The following is a 20,987-nucleotide window of genomic DNA, read 5'->3' as shown; positions in this document are numbered from 1 at the left end:
GTGAGATTGACAGCTGAGGCCACCAATGGCAGCGCTGGTAGGACATGAACATGTGGCTCATGTGCGCCCCCTACCCTGAATTGCAAAATAATGTATATATATACATGATATTACACACCCCTGCTGCCCTGTAGCAGTATTTCTGTTATAAGGTGGAAGGAAAGCGGTTAATATATTTATTTATATACATTTTTAACACACACTTTTTTTTCTCTCAGAAAGGACAGAGAGAGATACAATGTGTAATATAATGTATATAATGATACAATGTGTAATATGATGTATATAATGATACAATGTGTAATATGATGTATATAATGATACAATGTGTAATATAATGTATATAATGATACAATGTATAATATAATGTATAAAATGATACAATGTGTAATATAATGTATATAATTATACAATGTATAATATAATGTATATAATAATACAATGTATAATATAATGTATAAAATGTGACAATGTGTAATACAATGTATATAATGATACAATGTATAATATAATGTATATAATGATACAATGTATAATTGAATGTATATAATGATACAATGTATAATATAATGTATATAATGATACAATGTATAATAGGATGCATATAATGATATAATGTATAATGATACAATGTATAATATAATGTATATAATGATACAATGTATAATAGAATGTATATAATGATACAATGTATAATAGGATGTATATAATGATACAATGTGTAATATAATGTATATAATGATACAATGTATAATGGAATGTATATAATGATATAATGTATAATAGGATGCATATAATGATATAATGTATAATGATACAATGTATAATATAATGTATATAATGATACAATGTGTAATATAATGTATATAATGATACAATGTATAATGGAATGTATATAATGATACAATGTGTAATAGTATGTATATAATAATACAATATATAATATAATGTATATAATGATACAATGTGTAACATATATAATGATGCAATGTATCTCTCTCCTCCATTCAGAGAGAGAAAACAAGGGGGTGGTCTTCATAATGACTGATCACTGTGATAGCCAATCAGAGGCTATCACAGCGATCATGTGACTTGGAATTGAGAGTTCCAGGACCCGGGGCTCTCAGTGACACCCCGGTGTTTGTGCTGGGAGTGCGCCGTGCGGTGTGCTCCCAGGACAAAGACAGGTACACAAATTAGCGGCCCCACGGAACAAATCCCAGGTCTGAGAGGTCACTAATTTGCGTGCGCTCGGCATCAAGGGGTTAAACCAACACTATGACACCAGCCATTTATTTAAAATGGTAAATTCTGCATTTGGCCTTTAGATGGCGCTAAGTATCCTAGGAATTCTCACCATCCAATAGACAAATGTGGTATTTTCCATGTGAAATGGATGGAAACCCTTCAAGCAGCTCAGCAAAGAGCCTCCTACCATTGGTCCCCCCATCCCATTCACACAGAAGGAATGGACTGTACCGGCACTTCTACCTGGGGGAGTTGTTGTTCCATTTATTAATAGACTCCTAAATGTCAGGAGACGATTATTTATTGTATTTATTATTAATACTTCCCTACCCGGCCAATTCTGACATTCCGACATGTAAAAGTCATTATTTGCTGGGAAATGACTGAGAGCCCCCAAATATTATATATAAGCAGAGACCCTGGAGAGGAACATGGTTGCTGGTACAATATTTGTCGCTCCGTATTTCTGCAGATTTTCTTTAATGTACATTTTTTAGAAAGGAAACTTTACCTCATGTTAGTGCAGCAAACACAATATAATACCGTTTTGGGGGTAAAAGATGATGTTATGCCGAGTAAATAGATACCTAACATGTCACGCTTTACAATTACAAATGCCAGTGGAACGGCGCCAAACTACGGGGCCTAAATACCCCCCATAGGTGTCACTCAGGATACCAGTGTAGAGTTACACAGGAGGTCTGATGCCGGAATTATCGCTCTCACTCTGACATTTCCAGCCATACCTGTGTGGAGACACGTGTGGTGAGAACACCGTTTACAATGCGTGGTGGACTTCGGTATGTGTTAGCCTTTGTGTGCAAACACAGGGGGGGGGTGCTTTCATTTTTTTCTTTTAATTTTTTTCTATTTTTACTCTGTCCCAATTTATTTATTACTTTTATTGCTACCAGACAGGTTCTCTTTACTGAGACATCTGCAGTCTATTGGACCCCAGATCCCAATCTGACCATAAAAACATCCGACCAAACCAAGATCAGTTCATTCTGATGCTTTCACAAGCTGGAAATGGCTGGTTTACATCTGAGTGACTCTGGAAGTGACACAATCCTCGTTCCTTCTACATCCACGGGGGTTCCTTTATCCAGATCACAGCTCACCTCCTCATAGATTGTTAATAGGTTGGTCTGACAAGAACGATCTTTTCCCATAAATCCATGCTGGGTACTACTAATGATACTATGTTCATCAGCAAATTCTTGGGTATGGTCCCTTATCATCCCTCCAATAGTTTACAAACTATTGATGTTAGGCTGACTGGCTTGGAGTTTCCAGATATGTATCTCGGTCCTTTCTGGAATACTGGAACCACGTTAGATTTTCACCAATCTGCTGCCACCATTCCGGTCAGTAAGCTTTCCTAAAGATGAGGGATGACTGTCTATCAATGACCTGGCTTCATTCTTTGAGGACTCTCAGGTGCAAGCCATCTGGTCCTGGTGATTCATTCATTTATTTATTTTAGACCTTCTAGTCTTTTGTAAGGGACTGCTACACTGACCACTGATAAAAGGGAATCCTTCTCCCATTGGTCACCAATGTAAGGGACCACTACACTGACCACTGATAAAAGGGAATCCTTCTCCCATTGGTCACCAATGTAAGGGACCACTACACTGACCACTGATAAAAGGGAATCCTTCTCCCATTGGTCACCAATGTAAGGGACCACTACACTGACCACTGATAAAAGGGAATCCTTCTCCCATTGGTCACCAATGTAAGGGTCCACTACACTGACCACTGATATAAAGGGGTCCTTCTCCCATTGGTCACCAATGTAAGGGACCACTACACTGACCACTGATATAAGGGGGTCCTTCTCCCATTGGTCACCAATGTAAGGGTCCACTACACTGACCACTGATATAAGGGGGTCCTTCTCACATTGGTCACCAATGTAAAGGATCACTACACTGACCACCAGGGGCGGACTAACCATTTGGTAACTTGGGCACCGCCCGATGGCCCGGGGTCAGTAGGGGGCCCCATAAGATGCCCCTGGTACCTTTTTCATAGGCTTTTTTGAGTTTGGGCAAGGACACAGGGGCCCCATGATCCCCTATTGCCTGGGGGGCCCATGAGTTGTCAGTCTGCCCCTGCTGACCACTCATATAAGGGGATCCTTCTCCCATTGGTCACCAATGTAAGGGACAAATACAATGACCACTGATATAAGGGGTCCTTCTCCCATTGGTCACCAATGCAAGGGACCACTACACTGACCACTGATAAGGGGTCCTTCTCCCATTGGTCACCAATGTAAGAGACCACTACACTGACCACTGATATAAGGGGGTCCTTCTCCCATTGGTCCTCAATGTAAGGGACCACTACACTGACAACTGATATAAGGGATCCTTCTCCCATTGGTCACCAATGTAAGGGACCACTACACTGACCACTGATATAAGGGGGTCCTTCTCCCATTGGTCCTCAATGTAAGGGACCACTACACTGACCACTGATAAAAGGGAATCCTTCTCCCATTGGTTACCAATGTAAGGGGCTGATACACTGACCACTGATATAAGAGGGTCCTTCTCCCATTGGTCACTAATGTAACCACCAGTGGTCACTACACTGACCACTGATATAAGGGGGTCCTTCTCCCATTGGTCACCAATGTAAGGGACCACTACACTGACCACTGATATAAGGGGGTCCTTCTCCCACTGGTCACCAATGTAAGGGACCACTACACTGACCACTGATATAAGGGGGTCCTTCTCCCATTGGTCACCATCGTAATGGACCACTACACTGACCACTGATATAAGGGGGTCCTTCTCCCATTGGTCACCAATGTAATGGACCACTACACTGACCACTGATATAAGGGGGTCCTTCTCCCATTGGTCCTCAATGTAAGGGACCACTACACTGACAACTGATATAAGGGATCCTTCTCCCATTGGTCACCAATGTAAGGGACCACTACACTGACCACTGATATAAGGGGGTCCTTCTCCCATTGGTCCTCAATGTAAGGGACCACTACACTGACCACTGATAAAAGGGAATCCTTCTCCCATTGGTTACCAATGTAAGGGGCTGATACACTGACCACTGATATAAGAGGGTCCTTCTCCCATTGGTCACTAATGTAACCACCAGTGGTCACTACACTGACCACTGATATAAGGGGGTCCTTCTCCCATTGGTCACCAATGTAAGGGACCACTACACTGACCACTGATATAAGGGGGTCCTTCTCCCACTGGTCACCAATGTAAGGGACCACTACACTGACCACTGATATAAGGGGGTCCTTCTCCCATTGGTCACCATCGTAATGGACCACTACACTGACCACTGATATAAGGGGGTCCTTCTCCCATTGGTCACCAATGTAAGGGACAAATACAATGACCACTGATATAAGGGGTCCTTCTCCCATTGGTCACTAATGTAAGGGACCACTACACTGACCACTGATATAAGGGGGTCTTTCTCCCATTGGTCACCAATGTAAGAGACCACTACACTGACCACTGACATAAGGGAGTCCTTCTCCCATTGGTCACCAATGTAAGGGACAAATACAATGACCACTGATATAAGGGGTCCTTCTCCCATTGGTCACTAATGTAAGGGACCACTACACTGACCACTGATATAAGGGGTTCCTTCTCCCATTGGACACAAATGTAAGGGACCACTACACTGACCACTGATATAAGGGGGTCCTTCTCCCATTGGTCACCAATGTAAGGGACAAATACAATGACCACTGATATAAGGGGTCCTTCTCCCATTGGTCACCAATGTAAGGGACCACTACACTGACCACTGATATAAGAGGTCCTTCTCCCATTGGTCACCAATGTAAGGGACCACTACACTGACCACTGATATAAGAGGTCCTTCTCCCATTGGTCACCAATGTAAGGGACCACTACACTGACCAATGATATAAGGGGTCCTTCTCCCATTGGTCACCAATGTAAGGGACCACTACACTGACCACTGATATAAGGGGTTCTTCTCCCATGGGTCACCAATGTAAGGGACCACTACACTGACCACTGATATAAGGGGGTCCTTCTCCCATTGGTCACCAATGTAAGGGACAAATACAATGACCACTTGGGATGATCTCTGGGTTTAGTTGTCGGAGAGTAGGGATGAGACGACAGTACAAACCAAACTGCCTGTTCCGGTCCCGTGTTTTGCAGGAGCCGATCATCACATATAGAAGAGACATTTCTACCACTTCTATATATAACAGCTTCCCGCTGTCACTGGTGCCTGAGGAAGACATGGATGGGTACAGCGGCCACACCCCCAGGAATCAGTGATGTCATTGGGAATCCCTGCCATGTAAGGAAGGGGGCGGGGATAGCAGTGACATCACTGACCAAATATGGTCACTGGTCACATTTGGGTAATAAGGTCCCACCATCCCTGTCCCTTCACTTATGTAGATGATGACAGTTTAGGGAGCTGTCATTGGGCTGGTGCTATTGTCGGGTACTATATACCCCATACTCATTCACATGGGGGGATGGTATATGGGGGCCCCTTGTTATTAACGGGGGCTTCCAGAATCCAATATGACCCCCGCCCACAGATCCCCACAGCCACCAGCCAAGGTGACAAGGTGCTATGCCTGGGGGAATCCCCCCTGGTAAGGTGACCCCCATGTTGTGGACATGTGGCCTGGTATGGATCAGGAGGGGGGGCACACTACAGCCCCCCTCTGCACTCTGTATGGTGGGCTGTATATGATATACTGCTGACCCCCGCACTCTGCGCCGTTATTGAAGGGTGTGAGGTGTCACCGAGGAGCAATGTTCTACCAACACAGGGGAATCTCTTCAGAATCACATGTCATATTGTAACACATCTCCTGGGGGAACATTCAACGTTTTCATACCAGTCATATATTCCCAGCCTTTATATGGACCTGGACAGTTCTGACAGTCCTCATACAATGACATAGATGGTCCATCATCCATTCTTACATCAGTATCATTAGTCATTACTCTGAAAATGTCCAACAAAACCGAGGTTGGGGTGGGAATGGCCATCAAACATGTAGTTAAATGATCGGCAGCATCTCTGACAGATGGAAATTGGGAACATTCATCACTCTCAGTGCCATATAAACCCAGACATTCTCTGATTGATTTAACAGTTCATGTGGATGTCTGTGTTGGGGCAAGGGGTCAGTCTTATGGGGCTGCAACATCCCCCCTGGTAGGGTGACCCCCATGTTGTGGACATGTGCTCTGGTATGGATCAGGAGGGGGGGCACACTACAGCCCCCCTCTGCACTCTGTATGGTGGGCTGTATATAATATACTGCTGACCCCCGCACTCTGCACCGTTATTGAAGGGTGTGAGGTGTCACCGAGGAGCAATGTTCTATATTGAAGTTTGCCGTCATTGCACCGACACACACAATAGTTTTTGTTCAATAAATGTTTTATTATAATTTTACATTTAACAAGATTGAAGCATAAAAATCAGGAAACAGTAAAGGAAGGAATCCGATTGGTCAGGAAGATCCCTTGTCTGGAATGTGGGGGCGGAGTCATTATTATTGGTGTACAATACAATACACAACGTGTTCCATTATTATAACAAAGTATTGTAGAAAAGATCCCAACATAGAAAATGGGGGAAAGGAGGAAATAAAAGCGGATATGAAGGGGAATCTGTGTACGGGGAACACCTTAACCATCACCATGGCCGCCGGGCCTCCTCGTGGCTCCGGCGGTGGAATGACGTCACGCTCTGCACAGCGTGACGTCATTCCACCGCCGGAGCCACGAGGAGGCCCGGCGGCCATCATTACTGGGGTCAGTACTGCTGCATATATATGTTCTCACATGATGTATAATATGCACACTGCCCTGCTGCTTTTATAAATAAATATTTACCTTTTGGACATACTACACTATCTCTGGCATTTGTCTTCTGGGGCTCCTGCTTGGAGCTATCATTCCCACAGAGAAAGCACTTTGCCACCCTGAGAGGAAGTTTTTTGCATGGAGCACCTGGCTGACCTTAAGGGGACCCCTGGACCTGACTAAAGAGTCTGTGATGACCCACCGTGAGGGAGATGCCTGGCTGCCTAACCTCTGATGTATCTATTGCCTGTGATGCATGATCACACATGTGCATAACCCATGCGTTTCCGGTGAGTGCGCATTTCTGTTATTTGACAGAGTGGAGGCCGTGGGAATTCGTATTTCTACAGTGAATCATTATGGATACTTGATTATTATCTTATTGACTCTTTTACCTTGCTAAGCGCTGCACTTTGTTGTTTTAAGATTATATTCTCCTTATGAACTGTTTCTTCCATGATGAAGATCAGCCATGGAGTATATCTGAGGTGTATATCAGGGTGTGCTTCTTCCCCACATGAGAGCTGGGATGTCCAGCAACATTCATCTAGAAGACATTTCCCACACTCAAGGCACTAATACACCTCCAGGGTTGTGTGGGACCCCTGATGTACAGGAAGACAGGACTTCAGTGAGGAACATTTCCCTCACTCAGGACAGAAAAGTGGCTTCTTCCTCGTGTGAGATTTCTGATGTTTGGAAAGATGGGACTTCCGTGAAAAACATTTCCCGCACTCAGGACAGGAATATGGCTTCTCCCCCGTATGACATCTCTGATGTGTGTAAAGACTGGACTTCCGTGAAAAACATTTCCCACACTCAGGGCAGGAATACAGCTTCTCCCCTGTGTGAGATTTCTGATGGTTGTAAAAATTGCACTTCACTGAAAAACATTTCCCGCACTCAGTACAGGAATATGGCTTTTCCCCTGTGTGAGATCTCTGATGTGTTTGCAGACTGGACTTCTCTAAAAAACATTTCCCGCACTCAGAACAGGCAAACGGCTTCTCCCCTGTGTGAGATTTCTGATGCCTATGAAGAACACATTTCTCTGAAAAACATTTCCCACACTCAGGACAGGAATATGGCTTCTCCCCTGTGTGATATCTCTGATGTGTGTGAAGATAGGACTTTTTTGAAAAACATTTTCCGCACTCAGAACAGGCATACGGCTTCTCCCCTGTGTGAGATTTCTGGTGCCTGTAAAGAATACGCTTCTCTGAAAAACATTTCCCACACTCAGGACAGGAATATGGCTTTTCCCCTGTGTGATATTTCTGATGTGTGTGCAGACTGGACTTCTCTGAAAAACATTTCCCGCACTCAGGACAGGAAAATGGCTTCTCCCTTGTGTGAGTCTTTTTATGACGATTAACACGGAATTTAGAAGGAAACCATTTCCCACACTCAGGACAAGAATACGGCTTCTCCCCTGTGTGAGATCTCTGATGTGTGTGAAGACTGGACTTCACTGAAAAACATTTTCCACACTCAGGACAGGAATACGGCTTCTCCCCTGTGTGAGATCTCTGATGTGTGTGAAGACTGGACTTGTCTGAAAAACATTTCCCACACTCAGGACAGGAATACGGCATCTCCCCCGTGTGAGATTTCTGATGTCTGAGAAGAATAGAATGATCTGAAAAACATTTCCCACACTCAGGACAGAAATACGGCTTCTCACCAGTGTGAGTTCTTTTATGCACATTAAGATTGTATTTAGTATGGAAACCCTTCCCGCACTCAGGACAGGAATACGGCTTCTCCCCCGTGTGAAATCTCTGATGTGTGTGAAGACTGGACTTGTCTGAAAAACCTTTCCCGCACTCAGGACACGAATGCGGCTTCTCCCCTGTGTGAGACCTTTTATGCACATAAAGACTGGATTTATAACGGAAACCCTTCCCACACTCAGTACAGGAGAAGCTCTTCCCTGTTGGAAGGCCGGCCCGGTCCCGCACAGTCTGAGGTTCCTCAGGATACGAGGAATCCGATGGTCCATCTACACTGGGTGGTGCCGGATGGACATTGGAGGGAGCCGGGTTTTCTCCTGGACTATACTGTGTGATGTCCTCATCTTCTACTTTCCAGTCTGGAGACAAAGTGAGACAATCCTCGGAGGGTTTCCTCATCTCCCGGCCATGGACTAAAATACAAAGACAAAGAGGATTACTAGACAGGAGCTGATTGGTTCCCCCAAACCAGGACTCCGCCCACATCAGGCAGCTTGGTCTCTGAAGAGCTTACAATTCCACCCTCAAGGGAACTAGGAAATGGCTCCTCTGATCTCCTACCAGGTCATTTCTTTATTCATGGACCTTAGTCACAGAGTGAGGAAACAACCAGAACTGTCTTTTATAGGAGGGACAGTGATGAGGGGATTATAGGACGAGGGTCCCCACCCCCTCTATCACTCATCACCATCTTCCCAACACAAGAAGTACTGCACTTCCTTATTTAGTCCATGATTTAGTCATGAAGAACAGCGGGGCTGAGCCCCACCAGAGGTCAGAGAGTGAGGATGGGGGGAGAACCACCAAGATGAAGACTGGACTGATCCTGAAGACCACCATCATTGGGGTATTGACTCCTCCCTCATTATCACTTTCTGTTTAAGGGTCCAAAGTTGGAGGATGTTATCACATTATTATCACCATGTAAAAGTCTGTGCTCCAATCACATCATCCGATATAAAATGTCCAGCTGGGAGGAAATGGGTGTAACCAAAGAGAATCCATATTATGTGTATATATAGCAGTGGGGGGAGGGGGGGAGCAGAAGTCAGGAGTATGTAATGTACAACAGAGTATATAGTGCAGGGGTCAGGAGTATGTAATGTACAACATAGAGTATATAGTGCAGGGGTCAGGAGTATGTAATGTACAACATAGAGTATTAAGTGCAGGGGTCAGGAGTATGTAATGTACAACATAGAGTATATAGTGCAGGGGTCAGGAGTATGTAATGTACAACATAGAGTATATAGTGCAGGGGTCAGGAGTATGTAATGTACAATATAGAGCATATAGTATAAGGGTGAGGACAAAAGAAGCGAAAAAAACAAAAGAAGGGAGTAGCAATGGGCGCGAAATTCGCGCCCAGTTTGGCAAATATCTTCTTAAGTAAATGGGAGGAGAAAGTAATTTTTAATAGAAAATGGGAAGGTCTGGTTCTATGGAAAAGATTTATTGATGATATCTTGGTGATTTGGGTTGGTCCGAGGGTCTCTTGGGAAGCTTTTATTGAAGTGATTAATAAGAATGAACATGATTTGGGGTTTACTGTTAACATGGATAATCATTCAGTTAATTTTTTAGATTTAAATATTTTTATTGAAGATAATATTATGTACACTAAAACGTATTTCAAGGAGACCGATAGGAATGGTTACATTCCCACCCAGAGTTGTCACCATCCTACTTGGATAATATTGGAGAAGACGAGATTTGAAATAAGTAAAAGCTATATAGGAGATAAACAATACAAACCTTTATCTAATAAGCAGAAAAAGAATAATAATAAGGTGGAATATGCATTTATCTCGGGTTTTAATAACCAATATAGAGATATGGAAGCAATTTTCAATAAACATTGGCCTATTCTAAAAAAGGATCCTATTTTAGGACAAAAAGTTCCTACGAAGCCCCCATTTATTTATAGAAAATCAAAGAATTTGAGGGATATTTTAGTAAAAAACAATTTATCTCCTCCCATAAAAAAGAAAAAAACTATGTTTGAATTTATTGGATTTTTTCCATGTAGAAAGTGCAGTATCTGTAAAGTTACCAATATGAAAACAAGAAAGATTTCGGGTTTTACATCATGCAATACTGGTTATGATTTTAAAATTAAAGAGTTTATTACCTGCACTACTGCTTATGTCACATATTTATTGGAATGCCCATGTCGGCTCCAGTATGTGGGTAGGACCTCTAGGCCACTATATAAAAGGTTGAGTGAGCATGTCACTAATATTAAAAATGGTAAGAAGGATCATTGTCTCTCAAGACATTTTAAAGAGTATCACAATTGTAACCCTAGTGGCCTACGGTTTTGTGGGATTGACAAGATAGAGACACATTGGAGAGGGGGTGATAAGGTTAAGGCCATTTCAAAAAATGAAATGTTTTGGATTTTTGAGCTGCAGACACTAAAACCTAATGGCCTTAATGTAGACCTGGACCTGAATTGTTTTATTTCGAATTTTTAATGGTTTTTAAAGATTTTTAGATAATTGTCTGGAGTAGTAGGGGATAAGTGATTCGATTTGGGTAGTTCTTTAAGATGATTTAAGCCCCTGTTCCTGAATATAGAGTAGGTCTGACGCAGAGGGCTCCAACAGTACCTATTAGTGGGAGACTAAGTATCTGCAGAAATTGTATTGGCCTTCAAACAGAGGATATTTATAAATAAATACGAAAATAAATTGAATTAATAATATTTAAGAAATTAATTAGATAAATAAATATATAAATAAATTTGATATATTTAGTGTTAATTATTTTGTAAGAATTGATATTATGAAAGTGCACTGGCCTCCAAATAGAGAAAATAAATTGAATTAATAATATTTAAGTAATTCATTAAATAAATATATAAATAAATTTAATAAATAAGATATTAGTGTTAATTATCTTGTAAGAATTGATATAATGATGATACATTGGGGGTGTGGCATATTATTTATCTATTTTATTTATTATATAGAAATTAGGTATTGGGGTATGGTTTTATATATAGTTTTAATAATGATTTTATAGTATCAAATGAACATGAGTAGTGTAGAAATGAAGTCTGTGAATAAGTAGAGTTCCTCTTTAATTTTTTGGTTCTATTAGTGTACTATTAGATGTATATCTGCCTAGATGGAGAAAGATAGTGACTTGTTACAATAAGGAGTAGATTGTGTCTTTTTATGATTGATTTTAATTAATAGTAATGATTGTATTTGATTTAAAGGTGAGGATTATATGAGGTTTAGGGTTGATTATTTTGATAGGAGTAGGTTGTGCATATGTATATAGAATATGTTTTTATAATCTATTTGTAATAATACCAGCCGGGGTTTTATATGTTATTGAGAATGGTGATATATGACTATGTACTAAGTCGTTTTTGTGTATTGTACAGAAGTATATACCGTACTCCTATAAGTATGTATCGGACATTGCTGGCATTGCTCCCTGTTCCAATATGGCGGCGAGTAGTCTGACGCCATGAGGAGGAGGGGTACAAATAGAACTTGTCTGCTTGACGGTCACACCCCTTATGATTAAGTCGATGACGAAACGCGTCAAGGGTAGTGACGTCAAGACGTTTTACCGGAACCGGAAGTTTACTGGCGGCCATCTTGGAGAAGGGAAAATCGTGGAGTTACACTTGGACGTTTCCCTGGATGGTTGTGAGACTCCTTTCATTCCCTATTAAGCGGTTTTAAATCTTTTACCATGTGAGCAGTTTACATTAAAGTATATTTGATATATCTATCTTAGCATATTATACTATGTCCTGTGTGTTCTCTTGGAGATGAATACAAACAGAGTGTCTGAGGAGATCAGAGAGTACCGTGATAACAAGAGAGGTCTGAAGTAAAATCTATGAGAGGGCTAGCCTGGAAAGTTCCTGAAGCATTTTGAAGCATACTATTTTGGGATACTTACTATAAATAGAAGTGGCACTAAACTTTGCTGTGGCGTTGATGTGGTACTGTTGAGTGTTATATACATTCATTTTTTTCACTGATTCACGTTTGTTTCACGTTTTTCACTATTTTTTCACGGATATTCACTATATGAAGTATATGGAAATTGTTATGTATAAAGAGTAATGCACTATGTGATTTTCCTTTTTTTGAGGTGGATATATTTTGGGACATCGTTGGAAGAAATTTTTGGACTTTTTAGTTGGTGGATTGTACATAAATTTGAGTGGACTTTATTTTGTAGTGGACTGGATATATAAAAAAATAATAATGTTCATTTTTAGGACAAAGGTATATAGAGATATTATTTTTCACAGTTATTGTATATTAGGACAAATTTGTAAATTCACCGTCACTTTATATGATTTTGCACACCTTTAGGGGAGGGTGTTGATGGTGTTATAGGGCATTTATTTTATTTTGGAGGTGTTTTTTTTCTAAATATCAGCAAATAACAGAGAAGGTCCCCTGGAAGAGTCAGGCACAAGGCAGGAGACCCCAGTCACATGTCCTGGGTGCCTACATTATTCAATGCTTAGAGTAAAAATCCACATTTTTCTGCCAGCTGAACCCCAGAACCTCCATAAATCCAGTCTAGATACATAAATTGTGTCTGCAGCACAGAGAAGGAAGATTATCCGAGAGAAATCCAGGAATACAGGACGGGGAACACAGCTCAGGAAAGTGACCAGGGGATTACAGGCTGATATCACCCAGTCCCCGCCCTACTCTGGACCAATCAGTGAGCAGTATGGGTGGAGGAATGGATTTAGTGTTCATGACCCACCTGTGCTGATCTCTGTAGGAGTGTCCTCCTCTATAAATGTCCCCGTTATTCCATCCTCCTCCATAGACTGCTGATCATCCCTCACATACGCCTCTTCTTCTTCTGCTTTCACCTCAAATTCTATATCGACTGGATCTCCACTCTAAATCAAGGAAATGACAGAAAATATCATCTGTAAAATGTAAGGTCACATAAAGAATCCACACATCATTACAAGTCCATGTTCTAGATGCTCCATCCCACCAACCTTGCAATGGGGAGGGATGGTGTGATCTTCCTGTGAGGAATCCCGGGAATACAGAGGACGGGGACATCTCTCTGGTGGGTTCCTGGTATTAGGTGGCTCCATCATATCCTTGTGTCCTTCTGAAAACTCCTCCATCACTCCATACTCCTCATCCTCCTCTTTATACTCTTCTTTAACATCAATATTCTCATCCCCGAGGATTCCACTCTGAAAGATATAATAAAACATTCATTGTAACAAACATGCTGTGTATAAATCACAACTACCAATAATTGTCATCATCTACCTGATGATGGTGAGGGATGGTGTGACCTTCCTGTGTGGAATCCCGGGAATACAGAGGACGGGGACATCTCTGTTGTGGGTTCCCATGACTGGATCCATCTGTAGGAAACACACACACTGACTGAATCCATTGTTTCTATGTGTTTATCAGATGATGGGGGATCTAGGTGGATCCTCCGTACTGCTCTCTCCTTTACAATAAAGTCTCCTCTTACCCGGTGATGTGAGGGGCGGCTGATTGTCCATCATGACGTCCTTGTAGAGATCCTTGTGTCCTTCTAAATACTCCCACTCCTCCATGGAGAAATAGACAGTGACACCCTGACACCTTATAGGAACCTGACACACACAATGATACAGTCACCATCCAGACACATCCCTTGTCTGTTACTGGAGAATGTCCCAGAATTCCCGGCACCGCTCACCTCTCCTGTCAGCAGCTCAGTGATCTCTCTGGTGACTTCTAGAATCTTCTTCTTCTTTCTCTCTTCTATCAGGGAGGGAGGTGGAGGCAATGTGATGTCATATGATCTCCAGACTTCACAGGAGGAAAACTCTACATCTGAACACAAATAGTCACATCAAATAATATTCCCAGAATCCTCCTCACCTCTCCATCCAGGTCTCCATTTTATTAAAGCCCCACTTCAGGCTGAGGTATAATTTCCCCCACAGGACCCCCACACTACGCAGGTAAAAGTAATTCTGACATCATTACATAGAATGAAGGATCTACAGTTCTGCTTTAGTTGTGAGGATGTAAATGGTCCGCCCACATCCTAAGAGCACTGGATAAAAAGAAAAAAGCTGGATGGAGGGACATTAGGAGGAGGAGCTGTGAGGTCAGTGTGATGTCATAGGATTCTCTGACTCTGGATGGAGGGACATTGGGAGGAGGAGCTGTGAGGTCAGTGTGATGTCATAGGATTCTCTGACTCTGGATGGAAGGACATTGGGGGGAGGAGCTGTGAGGTCAGTGTGATGTCATAGGACATATAGACTCTGGATGGAGGGACATTTGGATGGGGAGATTTGAGGAATCCTCTATATGAGGCTCTCATGCAAACCAAATCCTTGTTCCTGGGTGCGTCCTACCTCTCCTAAACTGAAGAGTGAACTTTGACCTTTACCATCTAGAAATCTGTCCGGAATCTGTGGAAGTAAGCTGTCATGTGATCAGGTGACGTGCGGAGGAACGGAGTGTACATAGCAGACAATTGTCTCCACAGCCCCTAATGGTGGGGATGGATTTGGCGGCGTGCTGGTGCCAAGTTTCCTCCCCCCAGGGTCACTGCAGGTGTGGAGAAAAGCTGTGTAAGAGGATATGGAGGAGAGATGAGGAGGAGATCCAGGAATCAGGAGAAAGGTCAGGGCAAGCAACAGACGAGCGCATCCAAGAGACCAAGCCGGGGTCACTACACAGAAAATCAATCCAAGGAAACAACAGGCAGGACGAGGAATAGCAAGAAGGAGCTGAGAGACAAATGAGAATATTGCTCAGCCAATGGGAGATGATCTCAGCATGACTTCCATCATGAAGGAGATGAGGGGGAGGGGAGGAAGTCACTGAAGGTGACCATAGATCCATGGAAATTCAGCTGGTTCAGCAGGGATCGCTCACATTTCCATCCATGTGTGGCCACTGCCGGATAAAAGCCACTCCCCCAGCGGCTACAGCCAATAGCTTCAGTGCTGATCCGTGTATTCTGAGAGCGGAGGAGTCCCCCCATTGTCAGAATACAAGAGTGCAGCGGGGAGGATTCCCCCATCCACCTCCAATGTGTGGATGGGGGAATCACTTCAGTATTTATGGTCATCCCGCTGGCTGAACGATAAAACTGAACCATGTAGGCCAGCTTTGGGGGCAAATATATTATCATCAACTCCTCCCCCTGAAGGGGTTAATCTACGTATTACCTCCTCTGCTGCCAGATCCAGGAATGTCAACTCTGCTTCCTCCTGACTCACCTCTCCCCTAGACCGTCCTGAGTGTACCTGACATCACTTCCTGTCTGTACCTGACATCACTTCCTGTCTGTCTTCCATAGAGACTTCCTGTCTGGGTAGAAGTGAGATCCCCACCTTGTGGAGCTCAGAGGAACTGCAGCCCCGAGAAGCATCTGGTAGTGTGACCCCAGCCTTGTGCTGGGTGTGTATGGACTGTAGATCCTTATAGAGGGGTCACCTCCACTCCCACCAAGGGGGACAGAAATATATGACTGCTCGGGGGAGGGGTTTTGGCCCCTTTGATTTTGCAGTAACATTGATTGCAGATTTAGTCCTGTAGATCATCTGGTATATGGATACAAAGCCCCCCAGCCCAGAGTAAAGGGTGGAGAGTGATTGAAGTAGATGCAAAGTGGAAGCGGTGGACTTGCAGAGAACACTATACTGAGCACACAATATTGTCTGTCTCCATGGATTTGCACAGGATTTGAGATGATTTCCTATAGCAGCAAATCTGATGAGATGAATGAAGTGGGTGTAAAGTGGAAGCAGTGGATGTGCAGGGAGCAGCATCTTGAGCACAAAGCACTTTATGTTGTGGATGGATTTGCACACGGTTCAGTTTCCTTCATTTATTGATAAACCCCATAAGACCAATGAAGTGGGTGTAAAGTGGAAGCAGTGGATGTGCAGAGAATAGGATTTGGAGCCCCGAGCTCTTTATCTCTGAATGTCTCCACATATTTGTAGTGTATTTGTGATGATTTCTGTGCACACACAATAGGACAGCGCTGTGACACATAATGCTCTTCTAGATGACAGGGAATCCTTCCCTTTGTTACAGCAGCAGTCCGCTAGAAGGTTTTTGTAGGTTTGGAGTTGTTACACATAGCGGGGGTTTTATCCATTTATAGTGATGACATCATTGCCCAAATCTGGGGGTCTCCAGCCATTTCCACCCTTTACTCCCAGCTGGGGGGGGTTTGTATCCATATACCAGATGTTCTACAGGACTAAATCTACAATCAATGTTACTGCAAAATCAAAGGGGCCAAAACCCCTCCCCCGAGGAGTCATATATTTCTGTCCCCCTTGGTGGGAGTGGAGGTGACCCCTCTATAAGGATCAACAGTCCATACACACCCAGCACAAGGCCGGTGTAGCTGCAAAATGAGTTCCCCATGAAGATGTGTGTCCCTGACACATCTGCGCCTGTCATAGTTTCAGTCACGATCAATCGATTACTAAACTGCTGCATCCGACCTTCCTGAATTAACCCCTTCGTGGCAATTTCTTACTTTTGTTAACTAGTTAATTCATAATTATAATAATCATAATAATTAATAATAATTGTCACGACCCGCAGTCGCCACCACCAACAGGCGACAATTGCACAGCTGCGACTAAGAGTACTACGTCACGCCCATGGCGTCAGACCCCAGACCTTCTCACCAAACTCGTGACCGAAGGACCAGCCGATCTAAAATCGCGGTGTGACGCGCGTAACAAGGCCACACCCAGCTGCACCCTACACAGCGATTGCTCAGCTAATGGTCTACAATCGGTGCCTGCAGCCTGAATGCGCTTGTTACTGGGTCGGGTTAGTTACGCAACTAACCCTATACTGCCACCACCACTTTTGTCGGAGACTGGGAAACTCCCGTTATCAAATATACACTATAATGATTGAAATATTGATCTATATAGCACGGCCCGCGGACCTACTATACAGAGATATAACAAACCGTAGCGTCTCTTCAAAGGCAGGGATTCGTGAATTGCAAGTAAGCGCTTAGAAACAGTTTAACACTTTCAGAAAGAGAGATTTATTTTTAACAGGGTCAAAACAGGTGCGATAAAATATTTACAAGGAGATGTCACAAATATATATATATATGTATATAAAGACACAGCAAACATAGAATAGCGAGGGAATTACAGGGTAAGTTACTTGCCTTGCCTGGTGTTAAGCAGATTCCGGTAGAGCAGTGTGACTCCTAATCTCCTTTTGTTACGATGTTATGGAGACTTCTCTGTGTGTGTGTGAGTGTGTCTCTTAGGCCCTGATTCACTATTGGGCGTGGGCGCATATTTATGGGCTTAAGCCCAATTTTCATGGGCGTCCGTCATTTTTTACCCTGCAACCTAATTCACTATTGAGCAGAGCCCATAAGCAGACGCCCAATCTAATTTACAAAAAGACACACGCCCGGAATCAGACTCACAAAACAGACTTGCTAAGAGGCACGTCTAACACCATGAAAAATCACTGCAGAGACGTTCACTTAGAAATTTGCTTTGCCAAATATCAGGACTTCACTTTAAACAATATCTGCTATTTCCAAAAAAATTAAGAATGTGTTAAAAATCGTTTTTTTCAAGAAAATCGACACAGTAAAAATCTAGAAGCCCGTGCAGTGTCTTTGGCAGATACAACTGAGCATGTGCAGAACACATTTTAGACTTCTGCCATGGGCGTTTGTTTTTTAGCCACTGACTAATAGTGAATCTTACTGTGGATTCCTCTGACAGCCGGCACTCGGTCACGTCTCCTGTGTGTGGAGTCCTCTGACAGCCGGCACTCGGTCACGTCTCCTGTGTGTGGATTCCTCTGACAGCCGGCACTCGGTCACGTCTCCTGTGTGTGGATTCCTCTGACAGCCGGCACTCGGTCACGTCTCCTGTGTGTGGAGTCCTCTGACAGCCGGCACTCGGTCACGTCTCCTGTGTGTGGATTCCTCTGACAGCCGGCACTCGGTCACGTCTCCTGTGTGTGGATTCCTCTGACAGCCGGCACTCGGTCACGTCTCCTGTGTGTGGAGTCCTCTGACAGCCGACACTCGGTCGCGTCTCCTGTGTGTGGAGTCCTCTGACAGCCGACACTCGGTCGCGTCTCCTGTGTGTGGAGTCCTCTGACAGCCGGCACTCGATCACGTCTCCTGTGTGTGGATTCCTCTGACAGCCGGCACTCGGTCACGTCTCCTGTGTGTGGAGTCCTCTGACAGCCGGCACTCGGTCACATCTCCTGTGTGTGGATTCCTCTGACAGCCGGCACTCGGTCACGTCTCCTGTGTGTGGAGTCCTCTGACAGCCGGCACTCGGTGGCGTCTCCTGTGTGTGGAGTCCTCTGACAGCCGGCACTCGGTCGCATCTCCTGTGTGTGGAGTCCTCTGACAGCCGGCACTCGGTCACGTCTCCTGTGTGTGGAGTCCTCTGACAGCCGGCACTCGGTCGCGTCTCCTGTGTGTGGATTCCTCTGACAGCCGGCACTCGGTCACGTCTCCTGTGTGTGGAGTCCTCTGACAGCCGGCACTCGGTCGCGTCTCCTGTGTGTGGATTCCTCTGACAGCCGGCACTCGGTCACGTCTCCTGTGTGTGGAGTCCTCTGACAGCCGGCACTCGGTCACGTCTCCTGTGTGTGGATTCCTCTGACAGCCGGCACTCGGTCACGTCTCCTGTGTGTGGAGTCCTCTGACAGCCGGCACTCGGTCACGTCTCCTGTGTGTGGAGTCCTCTGACAGCCGGCACTCGGTCACGTCTCCTGTGTGTGGATTCCTCTGACAGCCGGCACTCGGTCACGTCTCCTGTGTGTGGATTCCTCTGACAGCCGGCACTCAGTCACGTCTCCTGTGTGTGGAGTCCTCTGACAGCCGGCACTCGGTCACGTCTCCTGTGTGTGGAGTCCTCTGACAGCCGGCACTCGGTCGCGTCTCCTGTGTGTGGAGTCCTCTGACAGCCGGCACTCGGTCGCGTCTCCTGTGTGTGGAGTCCTCTGACAGCCGGCACTCGGTGGCGTCTCCTGTGTGTGGAGTCCTCTGACAGCCGGCAGTCGGTCGTGTCTCCTGTGTTTAATAAACAGCACTCGGCATATCTTCATGTAATCTAATTAGATTTCCTTAGTTCTAGTGATTCTATTTTTGTTTCTTATCCTTTATAATTATTTCTGTAATGATTTTACTTATTTTGAAGGTCTAGATAATATTTATTTTGACAGCTGAATGTAAAAATAAAGGTCCGCAATAAAAAAAAAAAAAAAAAAAAAAAAACAGCGTGGGGTCCCCCCTCTCATCCATACCAAGCCCTTCGGGGGTCCCCCCTCCCATCCATACCAAGCCCTTCAGGTCTGGTATGGATATTAAGGGGGAACTCCACGCTGAAATTAAAAAAAAAAACAGCGTGGGTCCCCCTCAATATCTATATCAGACCCTTATCCGAGCATGCAGCCCGGCAGGTCAGGAAAGGAGGAGGGAAGCGCGAGCGCCCCCCCCTCCTGAACCATACCAGGCCACATGCCCTCAACTTGGGGGGGTGCTTTGGGGCAGGGGGGGCTCCCCCCAAAGCACCTTGTCCCAATGTTGATGAGGACAAGGGCCTCTTCCCCACAACCCTGGCCGGTGGTTGTGGGGGTCTGCGGGCGGGGGGCTTATCAGAATCTGGAAGCCCCCTTTAACAAGGGGGCCCCCAGATCCCGCCCCCCCCCACGTGAAGGAGTCTGCAGTACATGGTCCCGCTACTCCTTCACAAAAAAACAAAGTGTAAAAAAAACACAGTACAGGGTCTTTGACAAGTCCTTTAATAAAACAATGTCCCCCCGAAGTAGATCCAACGTCAATCACGGCGGCGGCAGGGACCCGAAAAAAGAAAAAAAAGGTTCCGCTCCCGTCCGAGGCTTCCAGCCTTGTGAAGTAAAGCCTAGCTGACAGTTCTTATATAGGTATGGGGCGGGGCCAGCCGGGGACATCATCCGAGTGACCCGCCCCATGTCACATGCTTGCTGTTCCCTGCTGGCCCCGCCCCATACCTATATAAGAAATGTCAGCTAGGCTTTTCTTCACAAGGCTGGAAGCCTCCGACGGGAGCGGAACCTTTTTTTCTTTTTTCGGGTCCCTGCCG

At 44.5% G+C, this 20,987-nt stretch overlaps 1 protein-coding gene and 1 long non-coding RNA gene across 2 annotated transcripts in view; both read right to left on the bottom strand.

The window, feature by feature from the left end:
* Positions 1-7,061: 7,061 nt before the first annotated feature.
* Positions 7,062-20,987, bottom strand: part of LOC149450635 (uncharacterized) — a 35,867-nt gene continuing 21,941 nt past the window's right edge. Inside the window, exon 3 of the mRNA XM_089691679.1 lies at positions 7,062-8,913. Within this exon, the coding sequence (XP_089547805.1) occupies positions 7,775-8,913 (1,139 nt within the window). The 3' untranslated portion in view covers positions 7,062-7,774. The remainder of the gene's footprint in view (positions 8,914-20,987) is intronic.
* Positions 14,149-15,008, bottom strand: LOC149450636 (uncharacterized). The gene is made up of 3 exons (XR_016315232.1): positions 14,573-15,008; positions 14,363-14,486; positions 14,149-14,246 (listed from the first exon to the last, which is right to left on the bottom strand). It is a non-coding gene; the product is annotated as an uncharacterized LOC149450636 (long non-coding RNA).

This window comes from Staurois parvus, unplaced genomic scaffold (assembly GCF_062004578.1).
Source record: "Staurois parvus isolate SC_StPar_1 unplaced genomic scaffold, SC_StPar_1.0 ptg000569l, whole genome shotgun sequence".
Lineage (NCBI taxonomy): Eukaryota > Metazoa > Chordata > Amphibia > Anura > Ranidae > Staurois > Staurois parvus.
The sequence above is the reverse complement of the archived record's forward strand: the minus strand, read 5'-3'. Positions and strand labels throughout refer to the sequence as shown.